This window comes from Megalobrama amblycephala, linkage group LG15 (genome assembly GCF_018812025.1).
Source record: "Megalobrama amblycephala isolate DHTTF-2021 linkage group LG15, ASM1881202v1, whole genome shotgun sequence".
NCBI classification, from domain to species: Eukaryota; Metazoa; Chordata; class Actinopteri; order Cypriniformes; family Xenocyprididae; genus Megalobrama; species Megalobrama amblycephala.
The window spans coordinates 8,219,049-8,234,487 of NC_063058.1; the positions used below are offsets into that span (position 1 = coordinate 8,219,049).

At 36.3% G+C, this 15,439-nt stretch overlaps 1 protein-coding gene across 1 annotated transcript in view; it reads right to left on the bottom strand.

The window, feature by feature from the left end:
- cpne8 (copine VIII) overlaps positions 1-15,439 on the bottom strand; it is a 76,275-nt gene that overhangs the window by 15,201 nt on the left and 45,635 nt on the right. The window contains exons 9-15 of the mRNA XM_048159324.1: positions 14,108-14,212; positions 10,666-10,707; positions 10,510-10,585; positions 8,638-8,691; positions 8,198-8,259; positions 6,971-7,017; positions 3,122-3,303 (exon numbers count right to left, since the gene is read on the bottom strand). Coding sequence (XP_048015281.1) covers positions 3,122-3,303; positions 6,971-7,017; positions 8,198-8,259; positions 8,638-8,691; positions 10,510-10,585; positions 10,666-10,707; positions 14,108-14,212 — 568 coding nt within the window. The remainder of the gene's footprint in view (positions 1-3,121; positions 3,304-6,970; positions 7,018-8,197; positions 8,260-8,637; positions 8,692-10,509; positions 10,586-10,665; positions 10,708-14,107; positions 14,213-15,439) is intronic.

Consider the following 15,439-nt stretch of genomic DNA (forward strand, 5'->3'; position numbering starts at 1 on the left):
TTCGAGGCAGCCTGCCTTAGGGGGATCAGTCCTAGGTGTGTGTCTCCAACTATCTCTATTAGACCCACCATTTTAAAATCATTGAGGTTCAATTGTTCTATGCTCATAGAGTTGTTAGACATGTGCAAGTTGTGCCCCTGGATTAGGATTTTGGGTTAGGGTTAGTAGAATAAGTTGACGTACTTCCAAAGGTTCCTCTGGTCAGTAGAATGTCTTTTGGGGGACTATCAAAATAGTGTGAGCAGATATTAAGCAGACACTCTTAATAATTCTCTATTGAAAGTTAGATGACACGTACTTGCAAAGTTAGTTACTTATAACTAGTACATTATCTTAAGGGTAGGTATACGGATTTGTGTTTTTATAGGAGTGTTTTTATTATTATGTATTGTTGCATTGTTTATGGATAAATCATATTCTCAATTTAAACAAACCTTGAGTCCAAGACAAATTTTCCCTTGGGGATAATAAGGTTTATTTCATTTAATTTCATTCCATTTTTAGTAGAATATCTAAAGTGGACTATTGAAATATCGAAAGTGTTACCACATACTTACTACAGGGTTTGGTTTAGGGTTTGGTTAGGATTAGTTGCATGCAGTTATGCATAATGTATAGTTATTACTACAGTAACTACACGTGTAACAAGGACACTAAAATAAAGTGTTGCCAAAGGTAGTAAAGTACATTTCAAATCATTACATTTTAATAATATTTTGTCATGCTTTAAAAAGTAAATTTTTTGATGTATTGACTAACATACTAAAGCACATGTAAAATACTATCATTTTAACTGCAGTGAGTTATTCGATATTACATTTAAAGTTAATGTATTTTAAATGTACTAAATTGCAACTTCATTATTAAAAATGTGTAATTATAAATGCATGACTTTATGATAAGTTTATGCTTATCAGTATATTCAGCAGTACACTTTACAACCTTATTTTAAATACAATAGATTTATTAAATTATTTATTTCTGTAATAAGTACTCTTTTTAAAAGGTATACTAAAGTGCACTTCTTTTTCACAAGGGTAGAACACCATTTTAATGTTAAAATACTCCTTTTAATATTATCCAATAGATAACACAACTTGGAGATTGTATAATTGGCAATGTTAGCAATGAGCAAACATTATCACAGCAAAATGACAACAACAAGAATCAGCCATCAAAAGTTTGATGTGAGCTTACATCCCAGAAGCTTCCTGAAGTAAGAGGCACGTTTAAAGAGAGCTATTCATTCAAGTAAAGCTTTAATGCTCTGCTGAGTGCATATGGAGTCTCCCGAGTTCAGCCCTAAGGAAAAGTGTGTGTGTGTTTTAGCTGTGTGTGGGCAGCTGCAGCCGCAGGCAGTGCATCTGTTTGGTCCAATAAGAAGGATCTGTGTCTCACTGTATACGGGATTATGTGATAGATTCTCTGTGACGGTTTTGTGGGTGTGGAACAGGAAAAAAATAGAAAAAAAATAAGGAAAATAAATTCTGTCCTCTTTAGAAATGTGAGACAGCTGTGGTAATCTCCATTTGCTAATGTCTATCAATCTTTTTCAATCTCCTTTATGAACTGTCTCATCCATATTTATCAGTTAGTCACCCCTCCAGAGCTCTTATTTGGATACCAGTGGTGTGGTCGTCTAGGGGTTGTGTGAAATCAAAATTGGAGCTTTTTGGCTTTTGTTAGGTCATCTATATGCTAATGTACTCATAAAAGTTGACAAAATTATCTTTTAATAGATGAATGCATTTAAAATCTACAGTCTCCTTATGGCTAATATTCATACTTTAATTCTTTCCCTATTCATCAATTCATATGAAAGGAAGTTATAGATATTTTTCCCCTTTATTTTGCGCTTTATTATGCTTGTCCAAGGTAGACAGGGCTAACTGCTTATTGAATAAAGAAGAAGCACACTCAATACATCCCACTCATTTGAAATACGTCAACACAGGAACAAAAGTTGCAGTTAGGGTGCTGCTGGAGAATATGTTTAGAAGTGGATCTGAAAGAGCTGGAGATGGAGAAGTGGAAATGTATAGTCTATGGTTGGTGTTCGACAGGGACCTGGGTAGGTTTCATACCCTACTAAAAGCATACCGATGGTACAAGCTCTGCCATAGCCCACTGTTTCTCAATGTATCTTCCTTGGGCCCAAGCATTGTAGATTTTGAATCTCTCTTGATTCAGCCAGATTTGTTAGGTAAATGAGACACTTAAAATGTCCAGAACTTTAGGGAGGCCCTCAAAAAACAGGCAAAGTGTATTTATATGTGCAATGAAATGCTGATAATGATTTAGCTCATTATAATGGCATTTAAAACAGATTTTATTTTTTTTCCTCCAGTTTTGATGTGAACGCATAAAAAGCCACACATGGGACACATGCACATGCATGAATAAGTTGACAAAATGGTGATAAAAGCACTTACATGCAAAGCATAGCTGGAGTAATGGGTAAATCAAATTGATTGTTGTTTTTAAAAAAAAAAAACATTTTTAAATATAAAAACACCAATTTAGGGCATTGTCATCATTACAACTAAAGGATAGGACAATGTTAATATACTTGGTCTTGGTGGACTAGACCTGCTACACACACTGTAGCTGCAGCGATCACTGCTCCTTTTCTTTTTGTTGCTGCAGGGACTTTCGACTGCCAAGACATACAGAGACATGATGCTGCTGTGAGCATGTTGGACACGCTGCTGCTGCTGCTGCTGCATATATAGACATACATAATATCCTCCATAGCAGATCTTGACAGGTGGTGCAGGGAGAGGTGGGTGATTTCAGAGAAACTCTGATAGCACACTGCAGGAATGTATACAGCAAACACCGAACCAGACTATTTCGATGTTAAGCAAGGAAGATTACTCGCTATAGATACAGCAGAGGCCAATCAGTAAGTGCCATGTAGTATGATGAGACTGCTAGCAGATTACATGTAAAGCATAATCAAGTGTAAGTTTGTGCATGTAATATTCGCAATGACAAATAGTCACCTAAGATACTCAAACAAAATTCTCAAACATGCTGTTTGAGAACAAATAGTTTGCATATAAAATACAAGCAATACTTGTATTTTCTTAATAATAGAATGAAAAAAAATTGTCCTCACCAGTGGAAATTCGTGAGATACGCGGCCATCGGGTGGCAGTTTTGCACCGAACCCCAGTGCAGGGAACAGCTTATCACTGTCATAGTCCTGAATAATCTCCCCCACTGCTCTGAGTGCCAGTGCATACGCATTCAGATGATACGGGCTCATGTAGTGTAGAGAGGTAGGCTGGGAAGGGTTGCCTGTGATAAACAGAGCAGAAAATGCATGAATCAATAAAGTATTTAAATATGAATTAAGTATTTATATTAGGAATTTAAGTATTCATATATTAATATGAATGTGAGAATTCATGCTGTACCAGTAATGATTTAGAATTTTGGGTAATTCTAATATAATGGTGTCATCTTTGTAATGTGTGTACTCATGATCTACTCACAGTATTTGACCATTTAGCCTAATGTCTTTGTCCCTGCAGTTCCCTTTTGAGTGGAACTCCACGCCGCATCATAGCTGTCACGGTTCTATTATGTTTGGACTTTGTTTGCTGTTTTCCCACCTGTCACCACGGTTACTGATTTAATTTTATTATGTTCAGCTGTTCATTATTAATTACCTTGGTTGATCTGTGTATATAAGTTCCTGTGTTTTCCACTCTCATGGGTCTGGACTCATCTATGTTATGGTTGTGTTTGCTTCCCTGCCTTTGTTTGGATTTACCTGTGGATATTATTAGAAACTGTCTGGGATCTAAATCTTCTTTGACGTGCATGTTACTACAGCCAGTTGTGACAATAGCATTGATTCGCTGAACGTGATGACATAGCGACGTAGCATAGCACGTCACCACAACCATAAACGGATACCTTAACAACGTGTCATCAGCTTCTTTTTCTTCAGTAGCCACCTGTTTGAGTGCCTGTTGCTGTTTATGTGTGCACTGTCCTTGAGGGGGCTGACTGCGTTCATTGTGAAAAGTTTAACATCCGCAAGCTCCGATCCCACTTGGCTCTCCTTCAAAGTCATGAGAGCCAGGCTCCTGCATCCTGTGGTATGGGTCCCATGGCTGCCAAGACAGCTTGGTGACTTTGGTCATGTTGCTGCAGGTCGAGTTGGCGGAAGCAGAGCTTGAAACGGGTGACAGAACCCTTTTACCTGCCTTTTCAACCAGCTCTGAGGACCCTGTTCTGGATCTAGAAGCTTGCTCTGCAATCTCTTCAGACCAGAACGAGGAAACCTGCCTTACACAAGCCTTGTAGGGCAACATCTGCCCTTGTGGGCAAGGCATACGCAGCAGCAGGTCTTGCAGGCCTTCCAGGCTGACTTGCTTAAAGAGTTGGATTATGGTGAGGGATTAACCCCCGGGCAGTGAAAGAGCTACGTGGGGCCACAGATCTCACACTCCATTTGACCAAGCAGACGGCTTCGATGTTATCCTCCAGGGCAGCTAATAAGAAGCCCTGACAACCATGGGGTCTGGCCCCCAAGTTTGAACTCCAAGATGAGTGTACTTTCTCAGGTTCAGAGAACCACTTTTCTGGGGTGGTATGGGATTCAACCACAATGCAGGCAATTCTGTCTACTAAAAGTGTAGAATCAATCCTAACTGCTATGAAAGATATCAGTATAGGTTCTCTGATGATCTACCACCCCGAGCTGGAGATCTGGAAACTTTGGGTCTGGTCCCTGAGGGGGTCTCAGCTCATAGATTCGTCTCTCAACCGAGAAGCTCGAGTTCTAGAGTCCCTTCCACCAGGAAGCTATACTGTATACTCTAAAATGGTGACTCATGGTGTGAGCAGCGCCACATGAACCTAGTCTGCTGCCCTGTTGGTTCAATGCTGGAGTTCCTTCAAGAATGCCTTTCAATGGGTTTGAACCCTGGTACTTAATATTCAACAATATTATTGATTTGACTACAGTGACACTACTGGATGAGAACTGAACTGAGCTGGATGACATCACTGTTTATCTGTCAAACTGCTTTATAGATGAAATGAACCAATTTAATAATTGATGATCTTTACAATAAAACTGAATCAACACTGAACTGACTTCAGTTGAACAACGACACTATTTACTTTTAGAGCTGCTGTACAGCCGAAATGAACTGTTTGCATCATTTTCCTGTTATCACTGCAAAGCTGCTTTAAAACAATCTATCTTGTATAAAGCGCTATATAAATAAAGGTGACTTGACTTGCTATGCGAAAGGTCTATGTGGCCACCATTTCAGCTAGCCACATATGTTTGGATAGAGCTTCTGTTGGGAGATATCCTCTGGTGTCTCGGTTCAGGCCTTCCTGGCACCCATTATACTGCACCCCAGACCAGACTCAACATGTTCTCCAACCAATACGCCTATATAGGTCATTTATCACTTCCCTGAAATACAAACCATAGAAGCATTTACTAAAGTTGCACCCCATCGACAACAGGACACTTTCATTTTAATGCATTGTACCCTTTTATCTGCTTATATGCTTTGGTGGCCGCAATAGAGGGAATGCGTCAAGCAGCGTATCTCGCATAGGATTGGCTTCACCTCTAAGGGTGTTGCGTCTTCCAAATCTCTTGCCAGGGGTGTGGCAGGATGCTCCTCTCTGCACACATTCATCAGGTTTTACAGTCTGGATGTGGATTCAACCCCAGTGTCTCAAGTCCTTCAGGGTTGATCTGGATTCATCCTGTGCTCAACAACTGTCTGTGCAGATACACAGTCTTGCTGGACAGGCACTATCCCGTGGTGAGGTGGCATTGGTATTAAGATTCCCATAGCGTCAACGCCATGATTAGGTGTTGAGTTTCACTCAAAAGGGAACGTCTCAGGTTACTTAAGTAACCCCCTGTTCACACATCTATTTATGGTTTTGGTGATGTGCTTCGCTACGTAATCACGTAGCCAATCAGGAATTGATGTGTGTAGACGTGCTTCAGACACCGGCTCACATACCCAATGCCATGACACGGCATCTCGTTCCCCTCTCAGGGAACCAGATTACATAGATGTTTCTGTTCAACCTTGTTATGCTGTGAAATTTCCCTTTTTAAAAATTATGATCCATCTTCCATTATTTTTAAGAGTGTTTTTTGACCACTTGCTTACAACAAAGGGTATTTAGTAATTCATTATGTATACCCTTAAGTTAGCTCTTTTAAGCTGAATAGTTCAACATTATGGGTAAATAATCTGTGATTTTTTTTTTTACTGCACAAAGTAAAAGAATATTGACTGTAAATAATGCAGTGTGATTAAATGCTATTTGCTGATCTTCAGCCCTGTAATATTCAGTTCAACATTGAATGCAATAGAGTGAGTACTGTACATTCAAACATGTTTTGAAAAAGAATTTGACTTGTAACTGAATGTGACTTGTAATTCAAAAATATTCAGCTAACAGACTTTAATTTAACATCTGCTATGTTTTACATAAGCAGAACAATGAGAAATTGTTGAACATTTTTGACATTCTCTTCTGCCTCTTGTATTCAAAAGTCAGTTTAAAAAGATAAGAGAGGTGTTTAATTTTAACTTTCAAATACTCAAGTATAATTAAATGTGGATCCTTCTTCACACTCAAGGTGTGACTTGTAATTGAGTACAAATTTTTATCAGAATCTGTACAAATTCTCTGTACTTTTAACACAACTGTTAGTACTTTGGAAGGTTACAAATTTATAATTAGTACTTCGGTCTATAGGGTGGGAAAATGATGATCTCTTGAAAGTTCATAAAGTAATAAAGTAATAAAGCTTTCATTTTTAGAAGCTCAAAAATAAAAATATATTCATAAATAAAAAGATTAAATTTACATGCACACAGAAAAAAATAAGCCATTATCATAACATGTACATGATGCTAGAAATAATTTTTACTTGAAAAGCAATCTTTCAGTAATGTAAGCTCACCGTTTGAAGCAGTAAAATCAATCGCCACCGTGAAATTAATTTGAGTGCTGCAAGTGAACAGAGCAAAAACATTATTGTAAGCACATATGTATCATAACATAAAATATATGATGCTTATCAAAGCATAATAAAGCTCCTCAGTCCTCGGTGAGCTGACTGTGTGAAACTGTGTCTCAGCTCAATTTAATCTGTGGGCAGAAACGAAGGAAGTAATTCCCTGAGATCATCTCTTTGTTTATCTAATATTCTCTCTGCCGCTTCCTGGTTTTTGGTCTATTCAACAGAATGCATATAACAGCGAGATTTGTGTCTGTAAGGATTTTCCACAGTAGTCTTTTTGCAGATCCTTCCAATTATTCTGCCGATATTTCCAGTGTTTGCTCGACTGTTTGAAGGCCAGGTCATGTGCCTGGGGTCTCTGTGTCTCTCAGAATAGAGCGGTCTATTTATAGCTCAGTTTATTACGGCATCATAATGCAGTGCGCTCCCTGTGAATATGTGTGTGTGATGTAGAGAAAAGAGAGGGGAAGGAAGAGGGAATTATTTATGGATGGTGAGGCACAGCAATGTGTTTCCAGTCTCAATGGATGAGCTTGAGTATGACCGTACCATACTTCTTTATGCATGGAATACCCAGATGACGTTACATTTGCTAAATATGTGAGATACTGAATTCCACAATTTCTAGAACGATGTATCTAATTCTATAACTTAATGCCACTTGCCAAATTAAATAAATATTTACGGTAATAAAGTTTATTTGATTTACTCATTGGAGTAAAAAGGACATGTGGTAATGTAGCATATTACTGTTTAAAACATTTATTTTTCAATAGTATTTCATATACACAAAAAGTTTAGTGACTTCATTTTAAATTAAATTGATTTTAATTAAAACTTAATTTTAACAGTATTTTACTGTAAAAATATATAATTAACATTAAAATACATACATTTTGACTGTCATTTGTAATGGAAGATTGTTTCTACCACTGAATAAAAGAATAAAAAAGGTAATTGTAACTTTTTATCTCATAATTCTGACTTTTTTTCCCCCGCAGTATGGCAACTTTATTTCTCAGAATTGCAAGTTTATATCTTTTAATTCTGAGTTTTCTCAAAATTCTGAACACACACACACACACACACACACACACACACACACACACACACACACACACACACACACACACACACACACACACACACACACACACAAATACTCACCCTCCTTTGATGTAGTCCAGGAACGTAACCTCAACATCAATGAAGCAGGACAGCAGAGTGACCTGTCGACATGAAAGTTTGGTAACACTTCCTATGTAGAGTCCTAAAGGGCATCATCACACTTTCGATAAGCAATGCATACTTTAATCATAAATGTCATATCAATATTCATGCTCAGGGTGATGATGTAACTCTCTAGAGTCACGGCATCAGGGCAGACCAATGATGAGCTACATCAACATTTATGAATATTTATATGCACAGCTTATGAAGGCATTGTGCATTGCTTATGAAGATATAATGTAGGACCTTCTATAAGAAGTCTTACCAATAAGGATGTTTGTTTGTTAGAACAAACAGGTATTGCTTTCTTTTGTTCTTCTTTGGAACTTTTTTTGTTTGTTATTTAAACTGGAAGATCTAGTTAAAAATGCACTCACGGTTCCTGAGTTTAGATATTTCTTCTTCTTTTTCTTTTTCTTGGGGTTCAGCACCTGCAGAAATGCAGCAAAATCAGACAGGACGTTGCTGAAATGTTGTTGAATCTCAAAAAATGGTGACCCAAAATTTAAGATTTTTATAGTTAAATTGCATATATAAGATTTACATTCATTTGGTTTACAAAGTAAACTTAATGTCAGAAAAAAAAAAAAAAAAAACGCATTCCAAAAAAATCATGGCATAGTTTTTATTAACTAATTGGATCTTTGATTTTATTTAAATAATATTTTCAAAATGCATTTGTACAAATTTCTTACAATCAGCATAAATTAATTTGTGTTTGTGTTTTATTCATTGTGAAATCATTTAAATTTATTCAGTTAAAAATGTATAAATATACTTAGTATATGTATGTACACTTATAATGTGGCTACCTGTGGAGCAAGCAACATTCAGTTAGTCAAAATGTAAGAGATTCACTGATGTTAATAATAATATATAAACTTGGTTATTGTGTATTTAAAACACTTTCAGTTTAAAAGTACTTGTTACAGAAATGTTACCCATTTCATTTATGTACGACTGACAAATATGCATCACACAAGTTTATTACTTTGTGTTAAAACTGTCTAATCCAAATGGATGGATATTTTTATATACAATTCAAATTCATCTGATCTATCATCTTATATTTAGGCCTAAACTTTTTCGGTAACACTTTACAATAAGGTTCATTAGTTAACATGAACAAATAACGAACTGCACTTATACAGCATTTATTAATCTTTGTTAATGTTAATTTCAACATTTACTAATACATTATTAAAATCTTGTTACCATTAGTTAATGCACTGTGAAGTAACACGAACAAACAATGAACAACTGTATTTTCATTAACTAACGTTAATGAAGATTAGTAAATACAGTAACAATTGTATAGCTCATGGTTAGTTCATGTTAGTTAATGCACTAACTAGTGTTTAACTAATGAACCTTATTGTAAATTGTTACCACTTTTTCTGTTGAGTATATGTATATGTATGTATGTATTTGTTTGTTTGTTTGTTGTCTTTCATTTTATTGTGTTTTATATATAATTTATTTTATTTTTTATTTTAACATTTTATTGCTAAACTACATTTTAATCAAAATATTGCAAAATGTATTTCTCTGTAGCTTATCCAGTATATTCTCACTTTTGCCACAATATGTGAATATAGGCAGAATGCATGAATTCAAGAAATTCATCTGTTTCTGAACAGAGATGATGGATAATGGTTGTGCTGAAAAACTAGATCATCAGAAGCTCTTGGCGGAGATGAACGTTTGACGATGTCTGCTAGACCTCTCACTGTTATCTAAGGTTCTTGTGCCGCGGCCAGTTTTGATAAGTGTTCTTGTCATGGGTTTGATTTATGCTTCAGTAATGTGGAGGTCATACAAAAGATGAAAAAAGATGAGATTTCACAGGGATGGGGGACAAAATGTCACAGTAAGGCCAGAAACATAATTTAAGCTAGTAAGTAAATGCAGACACAGTTCTCAGGGGGCAAAAGAGTTACTGTATATCAGTATTTAATATCATATTAAATCAGTATATGTATATATTCAGGTACCTAACGAAAACATTTAAATGGTTTATACCTACAGGGTTGTAAGTGGTGGATCATTTTTTTAAATCGCTTTATTGAACAGTCCGGTGAATCAGATTTTCCAAGGCTCTACTTTTACTTACTTCCTTAAGCCTCAACAACGCACTTATGAAGTAATGTAAATGTCTGCACTAAAGTCTTGGATATTTCAAGAAGACATTTATGATATTTTAGGCAGGCATGTGTGAAAAATACATGGGGAAAATGAAAGTGGCTCACCTCCCACACAGTAAACTGAGAGTGGCCTTTAGAGAGCTCCCTGTAGCTTGTGCTGAACTCTCCAATGTAGTCATGACTGAAAACACACACACAGTCTCATGCAATATCTTGAAGCATCTTATTTCAGTATTTACAGAATGGTTGTTTCTTTCTTACCCTCCATCTCTGTCCCAGTCATACACCTCGATTTTTATTGCTCTGCAAAAAAGAAAAAGAAAGTTCAGTCATGGAAAGCATTTGCAAATTTAAACATTAAACATTTAAACATTAACTTCTTTGTTCTGCTGAACACAAAGGAAGATATTTGGAAGAATGTCAGTAACCAAACCGATCTCGGCCCCCTATTGACTACCATAGTATTTATTTTTCTTACTATGGTAGTTAATTTTGGGGGGGGATCTGTTAGGTTACTGACATTCTTCCAAATATCTTTCTTTGTGTTCAGCAGAACAAAGAAATTCAAACAAGTTTGGAACTACTTGAGGATGAGTAAATGATGAGAGAATTTTCATTTTTGGGTGAACTATCCCTTTAAGATTAAGTTAGATATTATTAGCTTTGTGGTCAAGGTCATGACACTACAAGTTCACATCTACGTCTGCTTTTCTGTTATGAATTGATAAACATAAAAACAATAAGGTAATGAAAAGATGCTGAATTTATTTTCTGAAAGTCATTTTGACAGAATTTTTTAAATTATAGAGTAGTTCATAATTTCAACAAGAGCTAGTTATTATTGTAACAGGATTGACGCATAATTTAGTAAATGTCGCCATGAAATGAAAATTGACAATTCTTATTTTTACAGAATTTTGCAGAGTATATTATAAATGATTTATACATCATTGGCACATCATTATTATTTTTTTAACCCATGTGCACTCAAAATCTTTAATCAAATCCATACCCCCTCCCATCTGTTCTCTTCATGACGTGTGTCTTGGTGGAGGGCGGGACTAAATATCCTCCACAAATGACCTCCAGTGCCCAACTTCCTATGATCCAATCAATTCTTAAAGGACAAAATCAAATCCCACTCTACATTTTTCTCATTCCAGAAGCCGCTTCACTCGGATATACTGTACGCATGGCTGTGGGAACTAGGGGTGTTAATTTCCCACCTTTATTCATAAAATTACTCTAAAGATTACTGTTTTAATATGTTGTTGAATGTGGTTAGTAACTTCGAGAAATTAATACATTTCAAAGCCGATCTAGCTGACTAGATGAGTGAGTTGCGTGACAACACTGGTTGAGGAGCAGCATGTCTCAGAACTCATCCGTCACTTAATGCATGTTCACCCAGACATCGTTGAAAACCTAAATATAGAGGTCTTTATTAAAGCAAAACTACATTTGAGTATCATAAAGTAAGACGCAGGTTTTTGTGCTGCCGCCGTGTGGTGAAATATACAGTGTTTTAACGTTTACTTAATCATGGGGTGGTTTCCCGGACAGAGATTAAGCCTAGTCCTAGAATAAAATGGCCCTTTAAACCAGATGAACAGAAATCTGTTTTCTCTGTCATCGTTTAAATTAGTCCTAGACTTAGTATAGTCCAGAGTTTAATAAACTGATTTCCTGGAGGAAGACTAGAGCTACTCCAGGACTAAATTGAGGCTTAAATTAAACCTACCAGGAGGCAGGTTTAACTTTGAAGTTGTGTTTCAAAGAAGACACATGTATTACTTAGATATATATATCGATATTGATAAACACTGTGTATGTATGTGTGTATATGAGAAATGTTAAAAAAGTGTTATTTTATGCATTTTTTAGAAAGATGAGAATATGGAGAGACGTTTTACTGTTTAATGTTCTATTATGTAAAAGTTTTTGATATGTTAGTGTTTTTTGGAGATTACCATTGTGGTGAAGTGTTGAGTTAGTGCTTGGGTTGAGGACCTGCTAACAAGAATTGCCTTTTTAAATATAATGAAGGAACTTTTATGATAGTGCTTTGGATGAAACCGGTATTATTTCTAGACTGCCGACACTGATCATCACATGTGTAAATAGTTATGTTTAGTTTGTTGCTAAAGACAAAACAAAAGCATTAATAATCATAGGATTTTATATATATATATATATATATATATATATATATATATATATATATTTCATCTTTTTAAATAGAATTAATTACAAACAGATTTCCAGGCATTTCTTTTTTTTCCCCACAGCTGATGTATTTTGCTTGCTTTAAAAGAACCGTCTCTTGTTTAGTAAAGTTTTTTGTTTTTTTTTGGATTGAAGTCTTTTTCTGCTGCCATTGTTTTCCTTGGATTTGCTTCTCAGTTACATGCAATTTTAAGCTTTTCCTGGTTCATTCCATGTTTTACAGGCAACCTCTCTCATGCTAATTCAGATTAGCACAGTTGGTTTTAAATTAATCTAGTTTATTTTAAGTCTGGACTCCATAGTCTATGGATAATCTGTACTTAAAGGTGCTAAAGAGGATCTTTTCGTCGACTGAGAAACCAAAGACTGTTAGTGAGTTTTTGAAATGATCGCATGCGTAAGAACAACCCCCCTCCTTCACAGCTCATTTCGAGAGAACGCCTCCCAAAACTCATGCACGAGTATTAGAACACGAGTGTTTACCACCGGCATTCGCTGTGTTGTGTTAGTGGATTCATTATGTCGGACTCACCGCAGGTAACTCATAATCTGCAGTTGTTACTCCTGTCTCCTGACAAAAACACTGCATGCGGCGCCTGTGGAGTGTGGAAAGTTACTGGAGCGTGCAGCCGCGCTCGTCTCTCACAAGGAACGTCATGCAGTGATTGACAAGCCAGAGGGCCAATCCGCGCACGTCTCTCACAAGGAACGTCACGGCAGTGATTGACAAGCCAGAGGGCCAATCGTTTACGCGATGATGGCGTAAACGATTGGCTGATGTTTTTAAGGCCCTACCTCGTGCACAGATGATGTATATTAATATTATTCCTTTCAGTGCACCTAATAAATAGTCTTTTTATCAGTTAGTAAAGACAGTTTCAAGTAATATTGCAAAAATGTATAAAACAAAACATCCTCTTTTGCACCTTTAATCTGTGTTTCAGAAAGCCATTTTTTAAGACACAATTAACTATACTAGATTAAGACCTATCCTGGCTTAATTTAAACCATGTCCGGGAAACTGCCCCCATGAGTTCTGAGCGTTCTCTTATAACTCTGTCCTCATTAATTTGTATGTTTGTCTATAAGTTGTTTAATATTGGGATTTTGTTTAAAATCCCCCACCATGGCTCTGCCCCTCAACATCAAGCCCCACCCACAGCACCACCCTGATGGATATGGATATACTTCAAAATACGGAAGAAAATACTAATTGCAACTTCTGTTTCATGCCAACTTTAATACTTTTGTTGAGCAAGGGTGCTTTAAATTGATCAAAAGTGACAGTAAAGACTTTTACAGTACACTTTATCACATTTTTAAATGGTAGTGTATGATAAAATTTATATTTGTTTTTGATCAAAATGTGCATATTTACTAATACAGTGAGAAGTGAGAAACCAAAAAGATCCAAATGTGTTTCTGAATCCTTTCATTCCCACCAAGTTGAAGCTCAGAGGTCAAATATTTGACCCACCTGTCATAATCCCCATTACACAGTGCTCTGACTGGGATCTTGAAGGCCTGCCATACAGGGTCCAGTGTGTTTTTCACCACCTCTGTCTTATGACAGATGGTAAATCTGACAAACATTGGAGATGAGAAACAGTCAGTGTGAAAAGGGGTCTTAAATAGGTCATATCACACATACACCATTTACTAAAAGTGTCAAAGAAGACTGAGACCAGTTTCAAAGACAAGATATTAAACAAGGCATCAAGCATAACCACATTATTAGACTTGAACGTAGCATGGAAATGCATCTGATATAAGCAGGGCTTAATTTGTGCCGGAACAAGCCGGATACAGAATCTGTGAAATCCGATCTGGCACCACATTTAGGGATCCCCCATCTTTTACACCACTGAAAGATATTTTCATTGTACTGTGTACATTTGATCAGGAAAATTAACTATAGTAATGATAATGTTGTCAATAACTTGCTATATCTGTGTGAAATATATAAAACCTTATTAAGAAGTAGAAGAAATGCAGCTACAAAGCGGTACATGCCGTGTTTTGGCGATCTGTTTCTATTGGATTTGACTGCTATTTGCATTTACAATGCACGACAATGTATAGAGAATATAACATGTATACTTCAATGCACTTCTGTTATATGGGCAACTGTTTTCTGAAATCTTTGCGTTTAGAATCTAGCTTAGCATGTGAATAAAATCTCCAAAATGTGCATAAACTTGTGCGCTCGCTTGAACTGGATAATTTTTTTATTTGACAAAAAGAAACACACAAACTGTGGTGGAAACACATTTACAGAAAAAAAAAAACTTTATTAGGAATATAAGATGTGCATTAAAAAGTATGAGACTGAATAAAATGCCTCACGTTTTGTATATGCTCTTTGAATAATTGACTAAAGGATAGATGAATCATTGCACATTTACATCCACTACGTTATGTACATTATATCTTGAGGGAACCTGCCTTATCATGATGTAGTCCATTGTTTTGGAGAGAGTTATTTGTGTTGTTGGACATTATTTTATTAAATGCTACGAAGAGACAGAAAAATGGATAAAAGCTCTCATATGGTGGCTTAAACGGCCGCTATGCTCATATACTGGCAGTCTCTCCATAAATACCTGGAAGCGCCTGCGCACAAAATGATATGGCCAGAGATTAAACTTCTGAATTCAGCATGAACATCAAGGGATATGTTGGAAGAATTGTGTGCCAAGGTCAGACCTTTTGTTGGTCAGACCTTTGATGTTTTACATGCACAAATGGTCACAATGCACATCAAAATAACTAAATGCAAATTGTGCATACGTTCCATTACATTTCCTAA